The sequence below is a fragment of the Perissodus microlepis genome, chromosome 2 (genome assembly GCF_051167445.1).
Source record: "Perissodus microlepis isolate ML-2025 ecotype Zambia chromosome 2, ASM5116744v1, whole genome shotgun sequence".
Classification (NCBI taxonomy): Eukaryota; Metazoa; Chordata; class Actinopteri; order Cichliformes; family Cichlidae; genus Perissodus; species Perissodus microlepis.
This window is the reverse complement of record NC_140462.1, coordinates 31,111,358-31,122,934: the sequence shown is the minus strand read 5'-3', so window position 1 is coordinate 31,122,934 and position 11,577 is coordinate 31,111,358. Positions and strand designations below refer to the sequence as shown.

The window sequence follows — 11,577 nt, the reverse complement described above, 5'->3', positions numbered from 1 at the left end:
ATTCCGAACGGAAGGACATCCCTCATGTCCCAGATGTTTAGTTCTTATTGCTATTCAGTCTGCCGTCTGTAGTTTCAGTGCTGGCTTGGTGGGAATATCTGTTTTACATATTTACGTTAATATCGTTTACTTAAAATTATGTCGTCTTCATCGTGCCCTGAAAGAAAAGGTCACTTTTCTAAGTACATATATATTTTTGTGCAGTAGGATTTATGCTTTATAGCCTTTATGTGAAATTAATTTCTTGCTTTAAGATTTTAAACTTTGAGTTCTAAACATTTCATGAACTCTTTAATCACTGGAGATCACTTGTGTTCACTTTATGACCAACACTTCATTAGGGTGAATTCAGTCCAAAACTGTGTGAACCGAGGTCAGCTTGTCCTCTACGCTCCATTGGATCCTGCAAACCCAACATCAGTAATATTAACTTAATGCATGCCTAATATTTAAAGGTGATAATCGACAGGCCATGACAGTTTTAATTAAACGACGGCACCATTTGTTTCTTGAGAAAACAGGAATCAAAGAGGAAACAGTATTGTAAGTTGTATTTACATTTTATTGACCTTTACAAAAAAAATACACATATTTTTAGTGTTTTAGTATTTTACAAAGCAAGTTTTTCTGTTTTAACTCAGTAACGTAAAGGAATACAAATTATTTCAGATTTCATATGCTGTACACTACAGGTTAAAATCCTGTCAATAAATATATCCATTTTCTTTAGGAAAACAAGCGCAATGTTTCTTTAAACATTATGTTTTAAATTTAGGAAAGTGTATATGTCACTTTTGTTATCATATTACTTCTGCTAATGGGGCTATTGAAGCACCGTATTTCCACCTTTTCTTAGTTTGATATAATTTGTATAATTTTGGATCTTATGCCAGGATTTATTTCTAAATCCTCTAAATAAAAGCTACTGGGAGTAGCAAACAAATATTTGTGATCTTCAGAAATGTCAAAGCAAATCCAATTACAGTGCCAACTTGTGTTTTCAGCTCATTTTCTAATTACAAAACAGCATTGATCTCTCCCCAGACAATTTTGATAATCTGCCAAAACTGAATTGGTGTCTAATGGCTATTTTGCCAAACTACACCTCTTTAGTGCTGTCAGATCTATCAATATGAACGGAAGATTAAGGATTTTTTTAAGGCACACTCTCCCAGTTGAACAGTCACATAATCGGTATGCATATTAGTGATTTCCACAGAAACAGTTTGGCCAGGGAGAACCGATGGAAGCTGGTTTGTGATGGTTAAACTTCATGTGATTAAATCGCGGACCTTTTACTGTTGCTGTTGCGTCTTCGTCCTTTCCTCCCTTTTCTGGCTTTCCTCTCCTTCTTCTTTCTCCTCTCCTTCCTCTCTTTCTTTTCCCTCCTTTCCTGGCCTAGTCATAAACAGTTGTCTGGGAAACACTTCCGCTCTTCCTCCAGCAGGGGACAGGCTGCTCCATTGTTGGCTGGGTGCATTATGACATAGCGTGTGCGGTGCTGAACGCCTGACTCTCCACATTTGCCCTTGCACAAGCCCCAGGGAGACCACACTGACACTTCACAGTCCAGAGGGGTATCTGCAGAGAAGGGCGGGTAGCATAGCAATCATATTAACAATCAGGTTTCCATTCTGCTAATTTGTTGCTCTTAAGTCTTTGCACATGACTTTAAAGATGAGTAATATGTCGTAATCAGGAAAATCTTCTTTTCTTTTTATAACACAAAATTATTAAAGGGTGTTGCCGTGCTTTGTGTGTAGGCCTTATGAACCCACATTTGCTCATTATAGACTCTTTGCAGTGGTTGCACTGCTGGAGTTCATTTTCATTTTGCTTTACTTTCGTTTGTAGAGTGGGTTTTTGCTCATTGTGCTTACTTTTTTATTTTTGCCTCAGAGTAAACAGTGCTGCTACTTAATGACTCCTCTGCAACAGATCATGATTTAGCCCCTTATTAGGAGACACCTCAATTATAATAGAGGGTAAGGAAGCATCCTCTGACTTTCTGCTTTTTCAGCTAACCTAATAAAAATGTAATCCTTTTAAAGTCTTATCATCACATCATGTTTTTTGGTGCTTTCAGACTACTTGCTGATGTACCTCAGTCAAGCTCTTGGTGGGCCTCTATGCAGCTGATATGAATCGCAGTTGTCAGTTAAAGAGTAGAAAAGCAGAAGGATGGGAGGTTGTATGGAAGCTGCATAGATGGACATTTGGATATCAAGTGAAAGGCTGATAACTCCCTTTAAAATTTATGTTCAAGAATGACAAAGCGAAGGTTAATGTGACAAAAGGTTGCAGAAACGCAAAGAAGATTTAACCTGATTTTCCATCAGTGTCTCACAGATCTAGAACAGGTGCTTACTGATCATTAAAGAAAAGTTTTGTTCAAGCTCTGGGGAGAATACACAAATATGATGGAGGGATAATGACAGGGGTAGGATAAACAGACACGAGGGTAAGATGGAGCATTGGGAACAGGGGGAGGAAACCCCAACAGATTGTTGGCCATTCTCTGTTGTTTGTTGATGGGTTGTCGGGGGAACGGTCTTGTAGTCTGTGATGCTGACTCAGACCCTTGCAGTTACCCTCAACCCTGCTTCTGATTAATGCTCTGTCAGCTCTTTTGCCAGGCCAACATGCTATCTATTACTTTTTCCCCCTTAAAAAAACTTTTCCTGGTCAAGTCATCTATTTAGACTTTCCGTGGTGAATTGTGCTTTTATAAAAGGCTGTTTTGCCCTCCCTATCACATGCATCATTCACACAAAGTTACTTGTCTGCTGCATTGCTAACTTTTAGTTTGATACAGCTTTTCCATGTACATTTTCCAAGATGTCTTTGTATTCTTCCTTTCTGTACAGAAGAGTCTTAAATAGTCTCGGAACCCACATATCCAGCTTCACCCATGAAATAAATTCCAGTGTTTATGTCCCACTTGGCATCATGACTAAAAATTTACTGTATATAATTTCTACACAGTTTTCATAAAGTACTCTTTGACATCTTTTATCACACATATTCTGGCTCTTATACTAGATGCCAGATGTGTTTCTGGTATTTTCTGGTACCCTGACTCTGGCTTGGATTTTCTGGTCTTTGGTTGGAAACAATTTAGTTTGTGTGTGGCCTGTAATGTTTCCTAAATTCCCCCAAAATGAGCAAGTCCCTGCCTTGTGTTAAAACCTTACATCTGAGTTTGACAAAGCATGTAGAATGCTGTATTCATTTTGTTCTGTATATACTTTTAGTTTAGCCTTTAACAACAAATATAATATATATAGTATCAGTAGAATAAGAAAGACACTATAGAGTTGGTGTTCTTCTGAAGTCTGTCTTTGTCTCATATGTTTGCCTAATTCAGTTATGGATGCATTCAGGGTTTGTCACCAGAATGACTTGTAGCTGCCAAGACAGTATCTTGAATGCAGAATAAAACATAGATAAATATATGGGGATAAAAATATCCCTATTGGTGTGTTAACCAGAACCATTGAGGATTGGGATTAATGTAGTTCTCTTTCAATTGTCACTCAGTAGATTACTCAGTTTTCAGAGAACCGGGGTTACGCGAGTACTGGTTCACGCATGGATCTGTGTTAAGACATAAAGGAGGACATGATGCCATTTAAACGACTGCTCCTAATTTTCCCATAAAAATTTCTCAAAACATAGGTGAACATAGGTCTCAGTGAAAACTGAGACCAAACTGAGATATTAACTGCCACATCCTTGAGTTCTAGCTTTTGTTCTTGTGCTCTGTAAAATACATGCTTCAAAGAAAGTAGATGAATCATATAAAAACAGAAATTCTTAATTTACTTGTTATTCAGACTTACTTATGAGTTTATCTTCAATCTCATTTCCTGTTGGCAGCTGGTTGGATTGAGTGGGCTCCATGGGCAGGCTGATGATCTGATTGGTCTTCTTTATTTTGGTCAGTGTGACCTTCGCAATGGGTGGTAGGTGCTTTAGGCGGGGGTAGAAGAAGGAATTGGCTGGGTGACTAGGGAAAGAGGAAGTGATCTGTGAAGAGGAAAATGGACAAGGAATATCTATCAAGATATGTGTTGTAACAAGCCTCTTCAGACTGATTTTGCTGCTGCATGGGCTTACAATTGATACTAAAAGTTTAAATTACAGTTTAATAGAAAAGAAAGCTGGTATCACGGCAACAGCTGCCATATTCTTTTGATTTTTGCTGGAGGATTTAGGGAAGTATAAATGTCTTTAGGTGCTTCCTGGAGGCAGATAGTGCACACAGCTGTGTCGGTGGTGGCTTAATTACCTTTATCAACATTACTAAACCTCAAATACTCTCATATAGTTTACTAGTAACACTTTAATTGATTTTCTGTTATGTCTCACTGAACTCAGCCTGGTGATGATTTCCATATACAGTGGAACCCCGACTTACGAATACCCTATTTAATGAAAAATTCAGGTTACGAAGGCACTCACAGCAATATTTCTGCCCGTGTTACGGCAAAATGCCCACGTAACGAAATCCGCTGGCTCTGATTGGCTGAGCCCAGAATGCCTACAATGCCCACAATGCCTTCCGAATCATGTGACAACCCCCTTGGCTTTCGTACTTGCGCTTCGCTGTTCCACTTGAACGACGTATTGTTGTTGCAGTTAGCAATTAGCCTATCGTTCACTCAAAAGGCGCGATGGGTGCTTCGACTTACGAAAATTTTCGACTTACGAAAGACCCTCGGGAACGAATTAATTTCATAAGTCGGGGTTCCACTGTAGTGCATTTAATATAAATTCAGCAATATGACCAAATTGTGAAAAAGTCAGAAAGTTTATGTTTTGTTTCCCTGTTTATTCATAGTCTTTTTCAGTTTTTTGTACTATTTTGACATTACTGTCTAACCAGCTAACTTAACATTTGTAGCTGATGAAAAAGTCGTCTTAAATATGAAAAAAAGATGCTGGTATTGACCAGACCTAAATTATCCCTGGACCATTGTGCTTGCAGTGTACTGATGGATAAGACTTACACCATGTTATTGGTCGAGGGATGCATTTTAAAACTTATAATTATGTTTAAATTTACCTTAAATATAGCCTTATAGTTATGTCTCTATTCTTTTTGCTTTTTCTGGTTGAAATGTGCAGGAATAAATATTCTAATGAGTGTAGTTTATTTTGTTAAAGCAGTGTTGTAATTTTTGGGCAAATTCAACAACCGTAGAGTGTCGCTGTACATCACTTCAATACAGCATCTCTGTATGAGTCTAATAGAAACACTAATGTTTTCATTACTAGCTGTTGACAATCAGGATTTCTAAATACCTGGGTTTACTATGGATTCATGCACCTGTGCTGCCCACCTGTGTGATTTTATCCTGTGGGATGGTCTCAAAGTTGGGAGACGAGAAGGTGAACCCACTGTCAGTTCCTGCATCATATGGAAAAAGATCCACTGACACGTTTTCTTTCCAGTGGTCGCCATCACACAGGTCTATACTGTCCACACCCACAAACCAGTCCGGGCTTGGGACGATACGTACAATAAATGACAGCTGTGAATGGAGAAAGTAAAACATAAGAAGTGAGTTAAAATGTAGCCACAGGCAGAGATGAGAATAGGAAAGAAAAATATGTGCGGAAAACATAATAAAATCCTTTCCAAACATCTTTCCAACATCTTCGTTCTCAAACCTCCTTCAAGGACCACTAAATACTTCTAAATCATATGTGATGTCTGTGTTTTACAATGATCTATTTTATTGTGCATTAATATGCTCTTTTTTAAGCATGACATAATAGAGATTTGTAGTCTTGTACCGGATCCACCACTCTACAAGTGCACTTTTGTTCCAGCATGGCTTGCTTTTATTTTGGTGACCATCTTATGTTTCCAATTGGCTTTTTCCAAGCTTCACAAATTTTCGTCAGATGTGCCAGAGGTTTTATTAGCTACCCAGAGACTCATCAGTGGGAAGTTTAACTGCAAACTTCTGCAGAGGTTACATAATTCGAAGAGACATTAATTAGACTCGTTACAGTTACAGAAGCTCGCTTTTTACAGGAAAAAAAAACCCGTCAGGAGCTTGTTTTATAGGAACATTTTGTTGCTGCATCAGCCTAATTAAAGAGGCATTATGCAGTTTTTCTCACAGTATAACTTCATATTATGAACAATTATCAGTAGTTTGGCAGGTCATTATTTGACTACAAAGACACTGGATGCAAATTTTAAAATGGTTGTAATTTTGACATATATATATTCACATTATATATTTAAGGTTTTGGCTTTTGTTACCATTGGTTAACAGACACAGTTGCAATGGAGCAACATAGCAACAAAACATCTTCAGTAGAAATAATGTCCGAGTTTACACCAAATTTCTTATTTGCACTTACGTGAAATTTAAATAACAGTGAAACATTGAAAACTTCACTGACACTGAAATATTTGTAACCTTTGCAAACTACAGTGGAAGTTATTGTATAATCTGATGTGGTGCTGATTCCTAGAATGATAATTTACACTTTAAAACAGTTTATTTATATTATGGTCAAATTTTAAACCTGTTTGGTCTGGGTACCTATCTGTAAGGCTTTATTATTGGGCTAAACAGAGCTATGATTCTAAGTGCTTATTTGGGAATTCTTCACACCACCTTATCTATGCTGACCTGTCAGTGACAAGCCTTGCATGCACTTAATGCCCTGTTGAGAAACTTACAAAGGAGTGCCTGGCAAAGACCTCAAACTCAGTGTTCATCTGGCCTGTGCCGCCCACGACAGCAGGAGCGGAGAGGATCCCATAAACACTCTGGATGCGTTCACCGGCCGTCTCGACTTCCTTCACAAGCGTCCAAGCCTCACCTTTCTCCGTGAACTCCCTCACTCCATTGCTGGCAAACTCATTACGTTGCCACATGTGGTAGTCAGAGCTGTGGGTCACCCCTAATGGAAAAGAAAGGATGAAAAATTGTTGTTTCAGCAGGTGTTAGTCTGAATAGTGAGATCATATACAGTACATCTCGGCAAAGGGAAATTAATGGAGTTCTGTGACTGTTTTCTAGTGTTTTTGGACTGAATTGGGCAGATGTATAACATCCTACTAGTGGGTAAAATGTGATACAAATAAAAATAGGATTGTTTTTTAATAACTCTATAGTAAACAGTTGGTGCATTCCTCTTCTGATTTATTCAAAAGACATTTTATGTAGTAGCTTTCTGTTTTTCAACCACCCAATAGATCTTGCCACATTGACCTGAAAATAATGTGACCAATAACTTGCCTTAGGTTAGGTGCACTTACCAATAAGATTTGACCACTGTGCAGGAGGACGGTAGCGAGGATACTGCTTAGGAAAAGCTGCCTGGGTCCACTTGCCAGTAAATGTTAGACTATACTGGGCAGTTTCTGAAGCTGTGCACATGGGGATGTCAGTAGGGACAGGCATTGAATGAATTCCTTGGCCCAGACTTAGCATCAAGACAATCAGGTGACAGAGTGCCTCAGAGAAGGAGATAGTCATTTTTGTGGTGTCCATGATAAGAGTAGATCGGGGGAGAAGACCTGAATGAGGTGCATAAAAGAAAATGGTAAAGAAGGAAGACTAGTCAGTAATAATATAGAGCTGCAAAGAAGTACCTGGTCAGTTACTACACAGTAAACACTATTTTGTACTTTTTTCTTTTATAAAGGTCTCATAACAGTGGCCTAACCATAAATATTGGTTTTCCAAATAAAAGCCTTCTCATTCTTTTTGATTCTTATAATCTTATATATTTAAGACAGATCAGCACCAAGAAAACTGTGATCACACACCATTAACATTGGGTTTAACAACTTCTTTATACAAGGGACATTTGTTTCTAGACCGTCTTTCCACTTTTTATACTTGTTTAGCGTTGTTAAAGTGGCAGAAGGAAATCTGACATTTATTAGGATACATACAGCGAAAGTGTAATCGCACTTGCAGTCTGCTAAACCATCCATCTCTGTATTATCTGCATTAAAGGTATTAAATAGAAGTAAGCTATTCTTCTTCTCCATTGGATATCTCATTATTGCCTTCCTCCAGTCATGGCTGCATCTTCCCTGAACTCTGTCATTAAAGCTCCAGTGTGGGTCTTCTGATTTAGTCTTTCAGTTAGCAGTATCACTTTCATGCTCATATGTGTCACTGTTTAATGAAGAGTTCAAGTGCTGCATCCCTGCTTCTCAGAGGGTATATAAATGAACAGCTTTCGCATAGATTGCAACACATTTTTAGTATTTAACCCTGAGCAAGTAAGACACTTTATCTTGACACATTCTTTTAAAATTTCGTTCTTAATTTAAATGTTTACAATTAAATTAAAAATGGCTACGTTTACATTTTTTTATCACCTTTGCTTACTCTGAATATGTTATCACTTAAATACTTTGTAATTGTTTAAAAGTCCTGTGTCTTAAAAACTGTTAGTAGCTTTTCTTGTAAGCTCTGTAGCTACCTATGGTTCAACTCTTACATCCATCAATTTGTGTAGATTAGTAGTCTAAGCAGTCTTTTAGCTGGAAGGCCATGCAGAAACAGGGTAAATGTGTGCTGTAGAAACTACTCACTGGGTTTGCTCAGGGTTCCAGATGAATGAAGGACTGCAGCTGAGTGGAGTAGAGGGCTGAAGGTGAGGAGAAGGGGAGAGGAGAGCTGTGGATGTGGCTGTCGGGACGAGTGACTGCAAAGTTCCAAGTCCTTTTCCGCCTATTTATGTGTTTTAGAAGTTTCACCCCTTGCTTTCCTCCCCTCCTTTCCCCTATTTCCCCCCCTCTTCCCCCTTGGGCTCCACTCCCCTCTCCAGCTTGCTCCACGCTTTCACTCAGTCTCTATCTTCATGCAAATGACTTCCTTGCCCCCTTCATGCCCTTTGACTTTGGCTCTCCCTCATTCACCCGCCTCCTCCTCTCTCCCGTACTCTTTATAAGTATCCCATTAAATGAATAATGCGTTCAGCAGTTCTGCGTGCACTGCCAGGGGTCCGATGCAGTCCGTGGTTAGAGTGTCAGTTCACAGTTTGATACTGTAGCTCTCTAAACCTACATATATGACTAATGAGGTTGATGGTGTACTTATTCTCTAACGGTTTCTTGGTCACGTTTTTGAATTTCAGTTGAGCTACTAGATCCAGTCCCAGTGCTGCTTTTTAAGTCATGTAGGAAGTTTTATTGCCTCTGTCATTGTCAGTTTGCATACTTTCTTTGATGTGTTTTTCAGGGGCTTATAAAGTCAGTCAGCATTATATTACAAAATGCAGAGGAGTTACAGGGTTTCAGACACAACAAGATTGTGTTTTTGGTGGCTCTTGGTAAGTGATTGGCAAAAAACTTAGTGATCTAGTATAGTCAGTGGTTTAAGAAGTTGTGCTTAAGTTGTACTTGAAAAGTGATGAGCTATGTTTTGTATTAAACTGTATAAATTGTATTGAGCTGTTGCAATTATTACCATGATTGGTCACCTTTGTTCAGAGAGCTACTCTTCCGAACTAATGGGAGTATTTCTGGAAGATTTTACATTAATTGTAACAGTGTCATGATTCTTTGTTATTATTTTCTGAACACCTTTAGAACAACTCGCATGTTTTCTACAAAAAATATGATAAGCATTGAGTGTTTTTGATCAAACTTTGGCTTAGACTGGCTATAAATAAGTATTGTTAAATATGCTTTAGTTCCACGCCTATAGGAAACCTAAATAACAGTTGCAGTTTTCTCCCATTGTGTTAGTCTCCCAGTCAGCTTATAGAGCATACTTTAGTATTTGTATGCAAGATACTTTTTACTTTTGTTTGGTCAAATATTTAGTCTAAGCCAGATTTCTGAGGACACTTTGTTATGTCTCTGTGTTTGTATGTGTGTGGGTGGAGGTTGGGGGTGTGGTACTTGACTTGCTGAACTTGGAGGTGACAGACCCACACTCACGTGCAAACACAAAAATATGTTGGCATGCTGAATCAGCCCACATGTAATGATTTCCATACGGTCACGTTTCTTTAAAAAAAAACTCAACCAAAACACCTACACACATACAGACACACACACACAGACCAGTTGCCTTCACTCAACCTCAATTTCCACGATTTAATTTTTGGCCTGTAGAATTCAGTCTGTTTTGACCCAGTAACATTTGAAAAGGAAAAGTTAACTCATTACCACCCTCATAACCCAAGCTGACAGTGGTGGAGTGTGCTCAGTTTCATCAAAGTAATTCTGGCAAAGCATCAAGTGACTCAGGTTGGGGAAGAAGTGCTGCTGACTTAGCTGAGGATATCGTCAGGTAGTGGAAGTAACCCCTTGGAGATCTCCTCAATCCCACTGACACTTTCTATAATGAAAGCAGTGTGTGGAGACAAGGGGGATGACTGGCATAGTCACACAGTTCTTTAATGGTAGAACCACAGGGGAGGATGAGGTTCACCCTGAATTCTGAAAAGCTCTGGAGTTTGTTGGGAAGTCCTGGTTGGCACATCTCTGCAGTGTTGCGTGGGGTGGCGGCGCTGGATTGGCAGACTAGGGGGGATGGTTCCATTTAAAAGATCGTAGTCGCAGAACAGTGGACCAGTTCTTTATCCTGGATATCCTGGAATTTGAAGAAGGCATTTGACCAAGTCCCTCAAGATATCATATGAGGGGAGCTACAGGAGTATGGCTAGTTGCAAACTACAGCAAAAGCCAATGCATGTTGGATTTCTCCAGGGCTGCGCTTTGTCACCAATTCTGTTTATAATTCTTATAATTATAATACTCTGCTGTAGCCAAGTGGTACAGGGTCTGTGCTTTGATGGTCTCAAGATATTGTCTTTGTTTTTTGTGGTTCTGTTGATGTGGTTTTGGTGGCATCACCTGGCTTCATCAGGTGATGGCCTCCAGTTTGAGTATCTCAGGGTTTTATTCACAAGCGAGTGGAGGATGAGATTTACAGATGGATTGGTTATATTGGATTATTATATTGTTTATTGTCCTTTTTGAAATTCCATTTGTGTTTTGTGGCAGCTGTCAGAGAAATATAAACTAAATCAATAAAGAGGTTATTGTTACAGACATTACTGAGATTAAAAACAAGAAGGTGCTGCAGAAATGTGGAGCTGTCGCTCAGGTGGTAAAACAGGTCATAAATGGAAGGTTGGTGGTTCACTCCCTGTCTGCTCCAGTCTGCATGCCAAAAGCCCTTAGACAAGATACTACCCCCAAGTTGCTTGTATGAATGCATGTGAATGTTAGATAGAAAGCACTTAGAGTGGTTGTGTGAGCGCTCATATCTCTAAAACCATTTTTATAATGAAAGTATAAATAAAGGGCTTTTGAGAAAATGGTGGGCAAGGGATGTTGATATTTTTGCATTAGAGAGAAATGGAAACACTGTCCAAGTTCAAGTTGTTTTTATATTGTTTTCTCTTCTGTTACTGTGGGATGCTGTGGACACACCCATTTCAGCTCTACTTTAAATTCTTGTTTGCTCTGTACCTGTTGCTTTCCTATGTATCAGTGACAGTTATCTGCTTGCATACTTAGTACTTGCTTTGGTCCTATTTCTATTATCCTCCTCCTATTCTCTATCTTACTTG

At 38.9% G+C, this 11,577-nt stretch overlaps 1 protein-coding gene across 1 annotated transcript; it reads right to left on the bottom strand.

Annotated features, from left to right (window-relative positions):
- Window positions 1-554: 554 nt before the first annotated feature.
- spon2b (spondin 2b, extracellular matrix protein) lies at window positions 555-8,727 on the bottom strand. Its single transcript, XM_084907736.1, has 6 exons — window positions 8,582-8,727; window positions 7,289-7,549; window positions 6,707-6,930; window positions 5,346-5,537; window positions 3,843-4,029; window positions 555-1,581 (listed from the first exon to the last, which is right to left on the bottom strand). Exons 2-6 carry the CDS (start codon window positions 7,521-7,523, stop codon window positions 1,403-1,405), a joined length of 1,017 nt encoding a protein of 338 aa, XP_084763862.1. The 5' UTR covers window positions 7,524-7,549; window positions 8,582-8,727; the 3' UTR covers window positions 555-1,402.
- Window positions 8,728-11,577: the final 2,850 nt, after the last annotated feature.